Raw genomic sequence first — 16,824 nt, forward strand, 5'->3', positions numbered from 1 at the left:
TTGGAAAAGTTTTCTGGCTCTGTGAACTGTGCTGTGGTAACTCGGAGCTGGCTCCAGCCCGGGAGGGCACGGAGAGCTCTGCCGGAGGAGCCGCTCCCGCTCAGCCAGTGTGTGTGTCCAGGGGGAAATTCTGATCCATCCGTTCCAATCAGTGCCTGCAAATGCCTTTTGTTGTCTCCAGGAAAGCACAGCCTTGGAGCTGTCGCCGGGATCGCAGTAGTTTAGGTGTGTGAGGGTGTGTTGGCAGGGGCAGAGCTGCCACACTGCTCAGTCTCCATCCCTTCAGTTGTTGGTTCATTGTGCCACTGAGTGTCGTTCGGTGCCGTTTGCGCTCCCATCCCCACAGTCGGTGTTTGAGTTCTCAACCTGCGTCGTACTGTGCTGCCATCGCTGCTTAAACTCTCTCACTCTCGATCCTCCATAAAGCTCCTTTATTTTGATGATCCTTTGTGGCCTTCCCGCATTTTACAGCTGTGGCCTCTCTGTTGCCTTTGTTCATGTGTGAATTCATATCCTTTCCAAACATTTAGCCTCCTTTTTTTATTTTTTTTTTTTAATTTTTTTTGTGACCCTGACAACTTTGGTTCCAGTTCATCTGAAACAAACAAACAAAACCACCAAAAAACCCCCCAAAAATCCATGTAACCTTGATTTTATTTTATTTTTTTCAAATGCAGATTGTATTTTCATAGAGTTGTATTCCAGTTTACTCAGCTTGGTTTGGTAAACTGCAGAATTGGTTTTGCTGAGTATGACTTGGATTGGCTCTTGGTCTGGTGACCAAAAATTGTACCTGCCTCATATTCAATTTTTAAAGCTTAATTAATTCCACATCCTTAATGTACCTGATAAATATATTGTATGTATGTACAATATTTCATGTTGTTCACATATATACATATATTGTATATATAGAGAGATAAAATGGCTGGAAACTCTGACCCATAATTGCATTTCTGTTAAATGTTTGTCTAGAGTATGGATTTGGTTTCATTTATATAAAAGAATATTAGCTGAGCAATTGGTCACATTTAATCTTATACTCAAATTTTGAATTTAATATCTTTATATCATTTAATCTTACAGTCAAATTTTCAATTTAATATTTTTATAGATTTTTTTTTTACAATACCAAGTGTTTCTGCTTTTGCAGTTCTGACTCACAATCAGTAAATGCTTTCAACATGTTTCCTAATTATTTAAATCCATAATAAACATGTTCCTAAAGCTTTTTGACAGGCTGTTTTTCACCCAAAGCAAACTCGATCAGTCGCAAGCCTGGAATCAAAGAGCATTTTTTTTTTTTTTCCTAAGCAATGCAAATCAAATCCAAATTCTTAAATTTGAAGCCTATACAAAGGTAGCTCTTGGTGGCTACTCCATTAATCCTCCCCAAATTTTGAATTTGACACCCGACGACTTGTTAGCGATGTATGAAATGAGACCGAATGCTAATCTGTGCTTTGCCTTGGCTTTCTGCTCTGTGTTGTCTTGGTGTTTGCGTCTTACCTCTTACGTCTGTGCTGTTTGTTCCCTCCCCTGTTCTCTAATCCTGCCCTCCCCTCCCTCTGTTCCTCCTCATTGTCCACACTGACCCATCAATCAACCAACAACGTCCCCCCTTCCGTCGTGGTCGTGCTGATCTGCCCTGCCCTGGTTGGTGGCTCCGTGCTTGGGTGGCTGTGTTTGTGCTGGACCAGCTCACCCAAATATGGCCTTCTTGCTGACAGGTATCACTTCTGTGAGAAGTGTTTCACTGAAATCCAGGGGGAGAATGTCACCCTGGGTGATGACCCTTCCCAGCCTCAAACGTAAGTCCTTCCTTTCCTCTGCATGCTGCCTCTTGGACTGGGAGGGGTGGTGTTTGTCCTGGGTTAGGAGTAAAACCCAAACCCCTTTGGTGGTGTTTTTGGGGGGAAGTGCCTTATTCCTTCCTAGCAGGAGATTTGACAGTGACAGGATTAACAGCTGTCGCTGTGTTGGGGCTGTAGGTCTGCCCAGCAGTGTCCAGTTGAGCTGCCCCTTCCAGGGGGTGGCAGACCCTGGATGATGTGCTTGGAGGGGGGCAATGGGGACTGTGCCAATAAATGTCACCTTCTAATGAAAGACTTCATCTAATTCTGATGTCTCACCTTTTGAAGTGCAGCCTATATTTATAAGACCAATGGCTTGCCTTTAACCTGGCCAGAAAAATCAGATTTGAGGAATACAAGCTACTGTTTTACTGACAATAGCTTCCCTTGTCCTTTTTTGAATTTAAATTTATCTGGGTGCTTGGGTGTCTCTTATTTTGCAATTAGTTTTTGCAGAAAGTAAAATGAGAAAAATATTTTCTGTAGCTTAAGCTAAAATGAACTGAATTGCTTGCTCTGACTAGAAAATAAATACTGAGGTGCTTTCTTCAGACTTGAGGTTTGCTGCAATTCAGCAAAAAATTATATTGTCTCAGCCTCTGATATAAAAATGCTACTGAGTTTTCATGTTAACTCTTTGTCTCTAGAACCATCTCTAAGGATCAGTTTGAAAAGAAGAAAAACGATACCCTAGATCCAGAGCCGTAAGTACCCAGCTGTTGGTTTTCCTGAGATAATCCCATCACTTCCACTTGTCCTTTAGCCAGAAATGGGGCAGGGAGTAAAGAACTCTTCCTTTTCCCCCATCTCTGCCCAAACAGGCTGCAGAATCTTTCCCTGAAGTTTATGGCACCACGTCCAAAGTTGATGTCTGACTTTGATTCCCAAAAGGGAACGTGAGCCTGTTCCTCAGGCAGTTCCTAGTGCTGTTGTATGGGTGATTCCAGGGATCAGCCAGGCTCTGCACAGGGCTGGGAATGGCCCTCTCTCACACAGAGCCTTTCACACCCAGCCCTGCATTCCTGGGGCACTTCTGCTTTTTCCTCTTCTGTTCTAAACCACATTTTTCTCTTCACTGAGTGCTCAGCCCACCAAAAGGACCACCCTGCTCCCTCACTTGTGCTACCCCTGGGAGGCTGAGAGAAAGCCCAGCTGAACTTCCTTTAGGAGCATGTGCTGCTTTTCCTACAGCCCTTAACTGGCTGCAAAGAGATTTTATCTTACTTTTACTATGTTGTCTGGTAGTTTGATACACAGCACATTTTGATTCCTAATCTTATCTTTGCAAATACTAAATAGAGCTCCTCCCCAGGCCTGTAAAGGTGGACTGGGATAGACCCCAGTGCATTTGGCTTCATAACCAATCCTGCAGCCTGGTCTGGGAAAACCTCTAACAGTTTTCCCATCCAAAAAAAGGATTTTGACATACTATTGTGACCAGGAAAAAAGAAGACTGCAGCAGAGACATGCAGGCAAAGACAAGTTAATACATGTTTTCTTGGCAGGGTGATTCATGACTGACTAGTTTTTACATTTACAGTAAGTTGAGCAACCATTTAATCAGTTTGTGGTTGTTGCAGCAATTGGAAGTTTAATCTGTGGAGGTATTGTTGAGCAGGATTCTGTGAAGCTGGGAAGACTCAGGACTCTGCTTAGAAAAGGATAAAAAAGATCCAGAAAAAGTTGTGCATGACAGCCCATTTCAGGTTTTTAAACTAGAACACCTTGTTATATATATATATGTATATATATATATGTAATTCGCTCATGGATTGACAGATGTGGATCTGAATCTATTTTGAGTATTTTTTAAACTGACACATAAATTGGGCCTGTTGAAGTTGGTTCAGATCTTACCAGAGGATTGGCAAGTCCTTCTTTCTTGCTGAATTCTGGAAAATTACTTACCTAACCCCAGAAGTGATTGGCTGCTGTTTTTTCTCCTCAGGTTTGTTGACTGCAAAGAATGTGGTCGGAAGATGCACCAGATCTGTGTGTTACATTATGATATTATTTGGCCTTCAGGGTAAGAGATGTTTGTTAGTTTTTTTTACCCCTTGTATAATAACCTCGATGTAGTTTATATAATAAAGACTTTCTGCCTTGTTCTTTAATATGTGGCCACTTCCTTTGCCTTCTGGGAACTGAGTACAGAAGGACAAAGTGTTTCTTAATAAAATACATTTTTTTGGTGTTTGGGGTCTTATTTCAGTCTACTTGGATAAAAATGTGCATGAAACCCAACTTTTCATACACTCAGCTTTCTAGGGTTTCTTTCTAACTCTTAGACAAGGGCAGCTGGTTGGAGGTGAGTCTGTGTGCGCAGAACACTAATGCAGGTTCAACCACTAAAGCAGCTCACAAAGGCTTTAAGTCCCTCAAAAATGAAGTGATACAAGCTGTTCAAATCCAGAGAAAAATATATCGTGCTCTGACATTTAAATTATGGGTTCAGACATTGGGTTTAAGCTCACCAGTAATGGCTTTATGCTAAATTTTTGGCTTTTTTTTTTTCTCAATAGGTTTGTCTGTGATAATTGTCTGAAGAAAACCGGCAGAACACGCAAAGAAAACAAATTCAGTGCTAAAAGTGAGTTTGATATTTCTGTTTTTATCTCCCAATATTCATCTTCCCCCTGCCAGCCCTAATAGCTCTTTGATTGAGACTTTGTGTTGTTATAATGGACAGCACTGGAACATTTGCAAAATGGGGCGTGGTGTAGCCTGAGGCTGTCAGAATTTTAATCAACATTTTAAAGCCCTGCTCTCTGTGTGTTTGTGGTCAGCCTTGAGGTGTTTGGTGTCTTTGTCCTTATTTTTCTAGGATTAGAAAGCAGAAAGGGGGGCAAAGAGAACAGGAAAAGCACGGGGCTGTGTGCTCTTCACTGGCTATATTTAGCCATGTTTCCATGTAGTGCTGAAACTGTAGTAAATGACTGTCACCTCTGTGCCCTTCCAATAACATGTAGTAACAAGTTGTGCTGCAGTTCAGGTGCTGCTGCCAAACACAAAAGTGTTTGAAGAGCTTTTCTCGCCTCCAGAGCGGGTGGTGGGACAAGGACTGTCCACTGGAATGAGTGACCCATTCCATTGTGAGTCTGGATTCCCTTGGCAGTAACCACTGCCATGGTCTTGTTGAAATGGGCACTAAAGAGAGGGCCAGAAGATGGCCAGGTCAAGTTGTATCAGTAATCCTTGCACAGGACTCTCTGCAAGCATTTCACCTCAGAGAACATAAGTCAGTGATTTCCACTCACACACATTTGGAGGGAGGGCAGAAGAGAAGGCACTGGTGTTGGAAATGCAGTGTCAGTGCACAGAGCAGAAAAATAAAGTGACTGCAGAAACCAGGAGGGTGATTCAGCCACTTGAACAACTAGAACTTGCAGGTGCACTTGATTCCTGCCTTGTTCTTTGGTCCTTGGAAGTTCTGGGCATTCCTGTGTCACACTGTGCCTGCACAAGCCTGACTCTTCCACACTGTGATAAAGGCAAGGTTTTGCATTAAATGTGACTTCTTAACTTGGTGTGTGGTTGATTGCATAACAGGAGCTGTGGAGGGGGCTGAGGTGGAGATGATAAAGCTGTGTGAGGCATTATTAGGTTACAGTAATCAAAACGGTCTCTGGAGGAACCTGACGCATGCAAGACAGTATTGTTAGAGAGATCTAAATTAGTCTCATTAAAGACAGATTAAAGTTGTAAGAGAACATTAATAAAATGATGAAATCAAAATGTAGTTTTAGATAACCATTTTAAATGGATGCCTCTTCTGTCATGTGCTGGCTTTAGAGCAGATACTGATGTAAATTGTCTGAAACAAGTGTGTGACTCCTCAGATCCCTGCAGTTGTTTAAGGTTTGTGTAAACCAGCCATTTAGTTCAAGGTGACCATTCTGTTCTGGACAGGGAAATAGTGGTGCTTTTTCCCTTTCCTTCTTTTTCTTTCCCTGCTGTTTGACTGTCTTTTCCTTTTGCCGTGATTTGAGTCCTGCTGTAACCCAGTGGTGGGCTCAGCTCTGGAGATCAGCTGCTCTAACAATGCTCTGCTGGAAATGGAAGAACAGGGAAGGAAAAGGAAGGCCTGCTCTTGTCCAGATCTTGGTCTTACTGCTGACCTGAAAACAAACCTGAGCAGTGAAAGATTGAAACATTAACATGTTCCCTCTCCCCATAAAAACTTTTACTTACAAAGTATTACAATCAAGTAATACAATCAGGTTTTAATTGCCACCAATATTTCTACACTCTTTCAAGCACAGTGGCACAACTGCTAATAAATAACCAAGACAGCAGGTCCTTCAGGTGCTGTGGAACATTAATGTATATTAAGTAAAATTGGTTAATTAACTGATAGCCTGCCAAATACAACACGTGTGCAGCTGTGAGACCCCAAACTTTTCAAGTATTTATTTTCCTAAGAAAATCTACAAATATCACTTCCCCGATGCAGAGATGTTCAAAGACAAAAGATATCCTGACAAATAAGTCACCCACAGTAGTTTCCTGACAAAAAGTCACAGTGAGCCAGGAGTCTGACTTTCTTCCTATGTGTCCCATTACTCATCCCCTCACAAATGTGTGGCCACTGCTGCTGCCACAGACCTGCTGTGCTGAATGTTCCTTGTTAACAGTTTGGGTGCCTTTAGTTCAAGTTTGCACTGCAGTTTGCACTGAGCCTTTATTAGAAGTGTAGGTGTGAGAGGTGTCCAAGAACCAAACTCTGGTTGCTTTCTAAAGGAACTTGCACATTCCAATAAATCAAAAAATGCAAGTTTTAGATCCTTTCCTTACAGTACCTGTGATCTTAATGCTGCCTGTTTCTTTTGTCTTCTAATCTGGTCTTTTTGTGTTTGTTGGTTTTCAAGCTCTAATGCCAGCAGCATAAGGAAGGAAGCAGATATCCCTTGGTTGCTTAGCATTGGGAAGATGATGAGATGAAAACACAAGACAGTGGAGTTAACTCTAGTGGCTTCCTAACTCATCAGCTGAGATGGAGCCCTTTCCTCTTTTTCTGATTGTAGTCAGAGAAATCAACGAAACAAAAAAATGTCCTCATAAAGAATTTGTGAATTTCCTTTAAAATCCCCTTCATATTATATATGGAAAGCCCAATATGGTGTATTGGGCTGGGAAACACTGGAAAGGCCAAGGTGTTGGAATTTAAAAGGGCTTGGTGTATTTTTATTTTAACCTGCCTTTGAATTTAGTTATTGACTCCCAAGTAAATGATATTTAGACTGTGTTGTGCTGGTTATAACCACAGAATCTCAGTGGACAAGGGGGACAGGCTGAAAGACATAAATCAAGACTGATGCTTTTGGGAATTTCTGTCAACTGATTGTGATTAAGCTGACAGAGAGCAGGGTTAGATGGGATATTGGGAAAAAATTCCTCCCTGTGAGGGTGAGGAGGCCCTGGAACGGGTTACCCAGAGAAGCTGTGGCTGCCCCATCCCTGGAAGTGTCCAAGGCCAGGTTGGACGGGGCTTGGAGCAACCTGGGCTAGTGGAAGGTGTCCCTGCCCATGGCAGGGGGTGGAATTAAATGAGTTTTAAGGTCCTTTACAGCCAAAACAATTCTATGATTTTATATAATAATTTTAAATATATAAATCCCTTAGAAAATGAGATCATCCTTTGAGTGTATGTGGGGGTTTTCCCCAGTATTGGAACCTAAGGAATTTTAGTGTAGATATTCCACTGCAGCTTTCTGGATGTCAGGAGAAAGAACCAAGAGCCTTGTGTCAGGAGCCAAATAACAACTGAAAAATGAGGCAATGGAGAGCAGAAAATTAAATGTATTCTAGTAAAATGAACATCTGTAGATTACACCATCACTTTGGAAAAGATAGCAGATTGACCATAAAATGAAATAGGAATACTGGCTAGTAAAATAAGTACAGCAGGATAAGAGAAGTAGTCATAAATCTTCAAGTCAGAACAGTGGGCTCCTTCTGTTTTCTTAATTTTAACCAAAATCTTCATTGTGATTTCTGTAATTTGTTGTGGATTTATTTGAAAACCATCACATCCTGTAAGACCACAAAAGCCAATTGTGAATGTAAAGACCAAGAGAGGGGGATCTGGACAATCTGTGGACTTGAACTTTCCAAGACCTCTCTCCCTGTGCAGGAACTATTTAACCTTGGTGTGCAGATTACTGTAACTGCAGTCTAAAAGCTCTCTTGAAAAGAAAAGCAAAAGCAATGAAATCTCCGTTGAAGTCAAAAGGCTTTTCATTTCTGGTGATTTGCTTTGCTTTGCTTGAAAAGGTGTGGCATGGAGCCAGATCTATAAAGTGATGTAATCTCTGTCAAGCAGCCAGAGAGTGGGTTTGGCAGGAGAAAACATTTGCAGCGTTCATAAAATAAGCCTGCAAATTGAAAAATGCTACGTAAAGCCGCCTTTGTTGGTTCACTTACGGGGTAATTTTCCCACTGTAGTGGTTTTGAGCTTCCACAATAGGGTGTGAACACCTTCAGGCTTGGGGGAAAGCATGGATGGGTTTGCTTTTTTTCATTTTTGGCTGCATAAATAAAACCATCAGATTTTCATACGCAGGTAAAACAAAGGGGAAAAAAAACCTGCTTCCGTCCAGAGAAACGAGCTGAAAGAGTTTAAAAAGCACAGTAACACCCTGAACTTAAATGATTCCTCCAGAATTAAGTTTCCATTGTCATGTTCTCTCCCACTTCACTTCCAGGGCTGCAGACAACACGTTTAGGAAACCATTTGGAAGACAGAGTGAACAAATTTCTGCGGCGACAGAATCATCCTGAAGCTGGAGAGGTCTTTGTCAGAGTAGTAGCAAGTTCAGATAAGACAGTAGAAGTCAAACCAGGAATGAAATCCAGGTTAGTTCTATTAATTCTGATAAATGCAATTTTTTTAATTGGTTTTATTTTGAAGTCTCCTTGTGTAGATATTGCAAAACTTTGACAATTTGCACCTTAATCCCTTTACACATCTTTGGAACTCTGGCGTGAGTAAGATCATGAAAGGTATAAAAAAGCAGAGGAGGTGACAATTGTACTTTGACTGTTTGGGGGGCAGTTTGGGGGCATCCTGGGTTTGGTTATAATACTGTGACTTTGTGTTGCTAAATCTTAGGAGTCTGACCCCGTTTTGGTTGGTGTTTCAGAATTCATAGTTTAGTTTGGAGCAGTTGCTGAGATTCTGTTCCTCACTGTTTCCTTACTGTTTTGTTGTGTTTTTATAAACACTTTGGCTTTCAGGAGGGATTTTTAATTTACTTCATTATAAATGAAAAGCTTAAAAGGTTTATTCTGTGGAGCATTTTGGCTTTAATTCATAAAGAGAGTGTTTATGTGACATCACCTCCTCATAATGCATCAGGTTTTCTGCTCTGCAACCTATTTAAAGGCTTGTGGTCTCTGAGGATATTCACGTACTCAATGCTGGCCTGTTCAGCCCTGTGTTCTATATGGAAACAGTCTTTCCATGAATTTACAGTGATGGGACTCCCTGTTTTACTACAGCTCTGATCTGACCCCCCTTTAACTTCTGTGTAAATGTTCCTAACGGGTCAAAAATAAGGTTGAAAATAATTTCCTCATTCTGGTAGGACACCGGTTTAATAGTTGGCTTTTTGTTGTTCTTTTTTTAATCCTTCCCTCCCACCCTTCCCTGCAGATTTGTGGATTCTGGTGAGATGTCAGAATCCTTCCCTTACCGAACCAAAGCTCTGTTTGCGTTTGAGGAGATCGACGGGGTGGACGTGTGTTTCTTCGGGATGCACGTGCAGGAGTACGGCTCGGACTGCCCCCCTCCCAACACCAGGTACCCTCCCCTCTCTGCACAGAGCCTAAAGCCACTGTCAAACACAGAGAACTGGCTCAGTTCTGTGGCACTTCAAAGGTGACTTTGAAGGGGAAGACATGGCAACAAAAAGCATCACAATGTTTTGCATTCTGCTTTTCACTTTGCCTCTCAGTGTGTACTCTTGCTGCCTAAAAGAAAAAAAATTCTGCCTGTTTTTGGCGTTTGAGAACTGCTTACACCATGTTGAGATGATTGAATATGCATTAATTTTTCTTTCTGTGTACACATCTGGGGTAAAAGTCAGCTCTCGGTAGCCAGAGCAGCCCCAGTGACTGTGGCTGTGCTCTCGTTGCTGCAGGCGTGTGTACATATCCTACCTAGACAGCATCCACTTCTTCCGCCCCCGCTGCCTCCGAACTGCAGTTTACCATGAAATCCTCATTGGATATTTGGAATACGTGAAGAAACTTGGGTAAGTCAGATCTTTGTGAGGAAAGGAATCTGGGTTTTTAGTGTGGGTTGTTTGTTGGTTTTTTTTTAATCCAGGGAGCCATGTAGCTTTTCATTTTGGGGTAGTCTCTGTTTCCCTCTGTCCTCTCCAAGATCTGTGGAACACCCACCTCTTCTGCACTGGACAGAGAAATTGGGATTTCTGTCATTAAAGTGGTGGTTTGTTGTCAGGATTCTTTAAACTGACAGCACATCATTGACTGGGTCAGAGGTTCACTTGATATTTCAGCTTTGTTGTTATATCCCAGACCTTATCCCTTGTCTAAACAGAAGTTATTGCCCTGGCAACTTTGCTACAAAATAAAAATAGAAAAATATTTTAAAAAACTAAGCCAGAGCTCTGAATTTATACCTCAGTTGGAGTTAATTTTGTGATGGTAGTCACAGATTTTGTTTGTTGTCACACCAGGTATGTGACAGGGCACATCTGGGCCTGTCCCCCCAGTGAAGGAGATGATTATATCTTCCATTGCCACCCCCCTGACCAGAAAATACCCAAACCCAAACGTTTGCAAGAGTGGTATAAGAAGATGCTGGACAAGGCATTTGCTGAGAGAATCATTCATGACTACAAGGTTTGCTACTGTTTAATTCCTGATTTAATTTTTATGGGCTTTTCAAACTGGGATGATGTCCTACAAGGGGTTTATTCTCAGCCAGTGTCTTCATTTTCTTAGGTTTTCTTGAGGTTCTGCCTTTCAGGCTGAAAATTCCTTAGGTTTGGTGTCTGAACAAAGAGAAATCTGCAAGAACCTGCCTTTGTGTACTTGTCTTTCACTGCAGTTTTTAGGCAAGGAAATATGGAGCTTGTTAAGAAACTGTTTGCTTTGGTAGTTCTGGAGGTGGAACTCGGGGCCCCACTAGTGTGAAATAAAAAAAAAAAAACCTCCTTATAGAAAGGATGATTTTCTTAATTAGAGAACATCACACATGCACCCAAGGAAATATGTTGAAGGTGGCAAAGGGAGCATTTGCCACTCCTTACATGCTAAAATGTACAAGAATTCCTTCATGGCAGTGACAGTGCCGGCAAAAAATCGATGTTTTGATGGCAAGTGACAGTTACTAAATGTGTGGAGTGGAACAGCCTCTAACAAGCCTTGCCATGGGATTTAGTGTAGCAAAGAGCTACAAAATCTGTGCCTCCTAATAAAAAGTGGTCTTGAAACCAAGGAGGGCTTTGTTACGTTTTCCAGGGGTCTCTTGGTGTCTCCCATCAGGTCAGGAACATGAACTGGTGGCATGATGGGGGTTCAGGAGAGGCTCAGCAGTGTCTCTCTAAGATAAAACAGGGAGTGGGGCTGTTATCAGGTTGCCAGGCTGGTTTTGGAGCTGCACCCAGAGAAGGAGACCTGGCAGGAGCAGGCTGAGGGCTTTGGGGCCATGTCTCTGGTTCTCCTCTCTCCCCTGAGTGATCTCCATTCATTTATTCCTGGAATTGTGTGATGTGCTCAACAGGACATCTTCAAACAAGCGACTGAGGACAGGCTGACCAGTGCCAAGGAGCTGCCTTACTTTGAGGGTGATTTCTGGCCCAATGTGCTGGAAGAAAGCATTAAGGAGTTGGAGCAGGAGGAGGAGGAGAGGAAGAAGGAAGAAAGCACTGCAGCAAGTGAAACAACAGAGGTGGGTTAACTTTATGTGCTGTGTTTGCTCCTGGCTCACACAGCTGACAATCAATGTTTTAAGAAATGAGAGAATTCACATCCAGTAAACTAGAAAAGGTCATTCACATCAGCCACGAAATCAGGGGTCCCTTTACTGCATTTCTGGGTTTTTTCATGGTTAACAAATACACTGGTGGCTTGGTTTGGGGTTTTTTTAACAGACTCAGAAGTCAACTGTGTCAGTTCAGCATCTCCATTCTCAGAGAAATGTGTTAAGCTGCTTTTGCATCACTGCATTTGCTCACAGTCATTTGGCTGAGCTGGTTCACACCTTTGCAAAGCACCTTCAGTATTTGCATTTTGAAAGGTGCTGGATTTTCCAAAGCTGAATGAAATGTGGCTGTTATTTAAGCACAAGTACTTGTTGTCCTTTGCAACAGCAAGGGGCTGATATTTAAAAGTATTTATTGCAAGCTTTTTGTTGGTGGGAAACATTGATCCTGATGGTGCTGTTCCTTCACCACCATTCTCCCTCTGCCTATAAAAAACCAAACAAAACCCCAACAAACAAATTTTTCAGGGTCCTGGCCAGAATTTCATCATTCATTTTTGTTTCTGTGTCAATTTTGTCTGTAACCAAATGGCCTCAGCACTTTCATGCTGACCCTTTGACTTGTGATTCGCAGCAAGATGGTTTTAAAATAAATATTGTAGGAAAATCTGAAGTCTCACAAGACTGAGGTGGAACCAGAAGCTTTACATGGGGAAAACTTGCCTTCAGCTTGGATGCCATGACTGTTTGCTTACAGGGTGTGTTACATGGGATTGATGTGGAGGGATGGACCTTCATCTATTGATTTCATTGTGTCAGGAAGTTCCTTCTGTTAAACTTTAGCAGCTCCTTCAAGGCTAATACAGTTTGTTGCTGTGTTTTTGTGGAACCAAAAGGTTAACAGCTTTCACTTTGTTCCTTCTGAATGTAACTTTGAATATTGAAATATTTCAACAAACCGAGCAATATAAAAAGAAGTGGAGGACAAGGCTTGGGATTGAGCTGCAGCCCATTTTTGCTAACTATCATATCCAGTAAATCAGAGGGTGCCCTCCCAGTGAAAGCATTTATTCTGCATCTAAGAGGGGAAAAAAGGTGTTTAAAAAGCCCAGAACAACTAATTCTGAGCTCGTGCAAGTTGTGGTCTAAAGTGAGACGGTGCAGCCTCGACTGTGAACATCCTTGTGCTCCCACTTGATGCCACTGATGCTGTTTTGGGGCAGCAAGGGGACAAACTCTGCGTCCAGGTCACTGAGATGTCAGCCAAGAACACAACAAGGAATGGAACAGTGTGGTCTTTGCCACTTGGCTCAGGAAAAGGAGTAGTTTTAGAAGTGTGAGAACTTCTCCAGTGCAGAGACCTGAACTTGGGTCACTTCCTGGAGGAAACTGCCCAGCAATGGGGATCTCTGTGGGTGGAACCACGAGATGGGTCTTGGGATTGAAATGGCACAGAATCTGTCTGTCTTTTCTTGAGTTCTTCATCCTAAACTTTGCATATGTGGAGAGAAAGCTTCTTAAAAGTCAACGTGTGCTGCAGGTATCAGATAAAGAGAGTCTAAAGAAGTGGGAAATATTCAGAATTCTTGGAACATTCTGAAGGGGCAAGGCTCACATATCTCTGGGTGACCTGGCTGAATATCAAAATAAAGTGGTACAAACACAATCTTACAACTTCTTAGAACAGTTTGGAATGCTTTGTACAGTTGACCAAATATAAACTTGGTGAAGGTGGAGTAGAAAGAAAACTTAGACTTGTCCTGTTCAATCTGTCTTTCCTTTTGGTGTTTAAATTTTAAAGTCTCTGTTGATGCTCCAGGATGTGCAGGCAAAGGAAGACAGGCCCCAATTCCATCAGGGTGGTGGAAAATAAGGGGGAAGTCAAGGTGGGAACATACAATAGCTCACTTCTGAATCCCTTCAGATCACTTAGAGCCCTGTCTGGTTTCCCATAAAATAGTCTCATTTTAATTTCCAAACAGATTTGGCCAAAAAGTCCATAAAATTAGTTACAGAGAACCCAGGAGTGGCCAGGGAATTCCTGTCCAACCCTAATTAATGGAATGGAAGGGTGGCAGCAGTCTATAAATAGAATTGCTTTCTGCAATTGGAATATTTTTGTTTTCCCTGAATAAATATGCCTGTGGATAAACCCTGTGTTTGCTTGTACATGCTGTTCATGGAACTTTCTTGCATATGTGTGTGTATATATATATATTTATATATATCAGAGTGTTTCAGTAGCTTATTTTTAATTTTATGATGACCAATGTTCTCGCAGTTAGAGAGGGGGTTTGACTGAGTGAGCTCCCTGCCGAGGGCTTGGGGTTTGATTTTTCAAGGACATGAGAACTCCTACAAGTTATTTCTGTTTTCCCAGGTCATCTAAATAACATCATCTGCTATTTTTTACTCTCTTTACTTACATCCAGTATTCAGTGTATGGCCACTGTGGTCTGTGTTATAACTTGGGCACAAGTGAAGGTTTTGGAGGTTATTTTTTTGGAGTTGCACGTGCAGCTGGAAGTCTGCAGGATGGAGAATAACATGGTTTGTTGGTTTCAGTTCAAATCCTTCATGTTCTTCTCTGTGTCCTCACCCTAAATTTGTTCAGTAAATACAAACAAACCTTAAATCAGAGCTCGATCAAGTGTGTGAAATCCCAAAGGCACAGCAAAGCAAGATACTGCAATCCTGGAGTTGTTTTGAAGTCCATTTTATCATCAGATGTCTATAAGATCTTATAAAGCAAGCAGTGGAAGCTGAAGTACAGTGTTTGAGAGAGGAAAAAGAATCAGGGTAAGATGGGAATTATTTAATGTATATACGTACTTTAAAAGTCTGTTTTTAATCAGTGTTTGGATTTGTTTGCCTGCCAGTTTGGCTTTTGATTTTTCCTGGAAGATGGGATATATTTAACACAGCAGGGCTGATTTGCAGGCATTGGAACAAAGTTCTATTCCTGACAGCAGAAGTGTGTCAGTGTGAGCTCAGTGAATGGGAGAGAGCTCTGTAAAGTGTAACATCTTTCCCGTGCCTTTATTGCAGGGGAGCCAGGGCGACAGCAAGAATGCCAAGAAAAAGAACAACAAAAAAACCAACAAGAATAAGAGCAGCATCAGCAGAGCCAACAAGAAGAAGCCCAGCATGCCCAACGTGTCCAATGACCTGTCTCAGAAGCTCTATGCCACCATGGAGAAGCATAAAGAGGTACTGTCAAAATGTGCAGTGCAAGGAGAAGGTTCGTGCCGGTCAGCCCAGGCACGGTGATGCTCAGAACTGAAAACTCGGGAGGAGTAAAGCTGGTGGTTGGGTTAGAAATGTTTCTGTTGCATAACAACAGACTGGAAGAGATTAGCTTCAACTCAGTTAATTAGATAAGGTTTGTAGCACACCATTGCTGCAGAGAGCACGAGCCTCCTCCCGCAGATTACCTGACCCCGCTGACTGTTCCCCCTTTCCCCGTTTACCCACAGGTCTTTTTTGTGATTCACTTACACGCCGGGCCCGTGATCAACACCCTGCACCCCATCGTGGACCCCGACCCGCTGCTGAGCTGTGATCTGATGGACGGGCGAGACGCCTTCCTCACCCTGGCCAGGGACAAGCACTGGGAGTTCTCCTCCCTGCGCCGCTCCAAGTGGTCCACGCTGTGCATGCTGGTGGAGCTGCACACCCAGGGGCAGGATCGCTTCGTCTACACGTGCAACGAGTGCAAGCATCACGTGGAGACAAGGTGGCATTGCACTGTCTGCGAGGTACGTGGGGGGCACCTCAGAACTCTTGCCCTACAGCTGAGCTTCAGGGGGGTTTTTTTGGATGTTGCCCAAAAGTTCCTCCAAATTAAGCCTATCCTGATGAAAGGGTGCTAAGCCTTAAGGGAAGGTGATTATCAGGTGGGTAGGAGAGGTGGGTACCTCTTCTTCTAGAAGTGGCTTTAGGTTCTCAACATGGACAACTGTGGAGTGGCTCCTGCTACATCATTTATTCCTCTGTGGCTGCTCTGCGTAGACAAGTTTTTAACTAAGTTTTAAAGAATCATGAATCTTAGAATGGTTTGGGTGGGAAGGGACCTCAAAGACCATCTCCTTCCACCCCCTGCCAGGGGCAGGGACACTTCCCCCTAGATCAGGCTGCTCAAACTTTAGGACTGGGTGGGGGGGGGCACTGTGTCAGACTGGTCAGAGTCTGCAGGGCACTGACTCATCCACATTTGGTGGATGTCCACGAGAGCAGTTGACTTACCCTCCTGCAGGGTCATGTTCCTTCTGCTGTACACATGGTGCTTGTGCTGCACGGAGCAGAGCTGGGCACGTGTCCCAGAGCTGGCTGAGGAGGCTGCCACAGCTCCCCACTGTTGTCCCTTTGGTCCAACACTAGTGGCTCCCTGCCCTTCACATCAGACCAAATAATTGCTGCTGACCTGGCTCGGTGCTTTTAAGGTCCAGCCCTTTCACAGCACGGATCACTTCCGTGTTAGCTGTGTTAGGGAGCAGTTATCCATGGGGCTGCACCAGTGGCTTCGTGAGGGCTTGTGTTGACCTCTGGCTGTAGCTGAACAAAAGAAATTTGAGTAACTGCAGCCTAGTTTTTACACCAAAAGTTACTGCCAGGTTTGTGGTGGAAGAGTCTTAATTAATCCCTCGGAGGAAAGCATTGAGCAGGGCTTCTGGAGGCAAGGCTGCAGGAGATGGATCCCCCACACAGGGGGAATTAGGTGGTGGAAGGAGGTATGACCTTTAGGCTGCCTCTGGGTAACCCTGTGTAAGGGAGTGCCCTTCCTGCAGCAAAAGAGAGATAGGGCAGTGAAAATCTGGGGGGTAAGGAGATTTTCAGGTAAGTGTCTGTCTTAGCATGAAACTTGCACTTGATTTGAGGGTTGTTTTAGGGATTTAAAAAAATACGTATTTCAGGGCAGTAATTACTCTAAGAATAGCTAAATGGAGAGCTAACCCTGCCTTTCAGGCAGTGAGTGACCTTAGGTTTATCTGACTAGTTGGAGGTTTTGGTACCCAAATA

General features: G+C 43.0%; 1 protein-coding gene across 7 annotated transcripts in view; it reads left to right on the top strand.

Annotated features, from left to right (window-relative positions):
- The window catches only part of CREBBP (CREB binding protein), a 95,432-nt gene that overhangs the window by 73,758 nt on the left and 4,850 nt on the right, over positions 1-16,824 (top strand). For 5 of the 7 annotated variants that reach the window (XM_064672615.1, XM_064672616.1, XM_064672618.1 and 2 more), the window contains 11 exons: positions 1,701-1,811; positions 2,501-2,557; positions 3,802-3,879; positions 4,376-4,443; positions 8,558-8,708; positions 9,508-9,654; positions 9,995-10,108; positions 10,556-10,721; positions 11,605-11,772; positions 14,854-15,015; positions 15,282-15,563. In XM_064672615.1, coding sequence (XP_064528685.1) covers positions 1,701-1,811; positions 2,501-2,557; positions 3,802-3,879; positions 4,376-4,443; positions 8,558-8,708; positions 9,508-9,654; positions 9,995-10,108; positions 10,556-10,721; positions 11,605-11,772; positions 14,854-15,015; positions 15,282-15,563 — 1,504 coding nt within the window. The remainder of the gene's footprint in view (positions 1-1,700; positions 1,812-2,500; positions 2,558-3,801; positions 3,880-4,375; positions 4,444-8,557; positions 8,709-9,507; positions 9,655-9,994; positions 10,109-10,555; positions 10,722-11,604; positions 11,773-14,853; positions 15,016-15,281; positions 15,564-16,824) is intronic. The other 2 variants (XM_064672617.1, XM_064672619.1) reach the window with 1 other exon arrangement.

This window comes from Pseudopipra pipra, chromosome 16, assembly GCF_036250125.1.
Source record: "Pseudopipra pipra isolate bDixPip1 chromosome 16, bDixPip1.hap1, whole genome shotgun sequence".
Taxonomy (NCBI): Eukaryota; Metazoa; Chordata; class Aves; order Passeriformes; family Pipridae; genus Pseudopipra; species Pseudopipra pipra.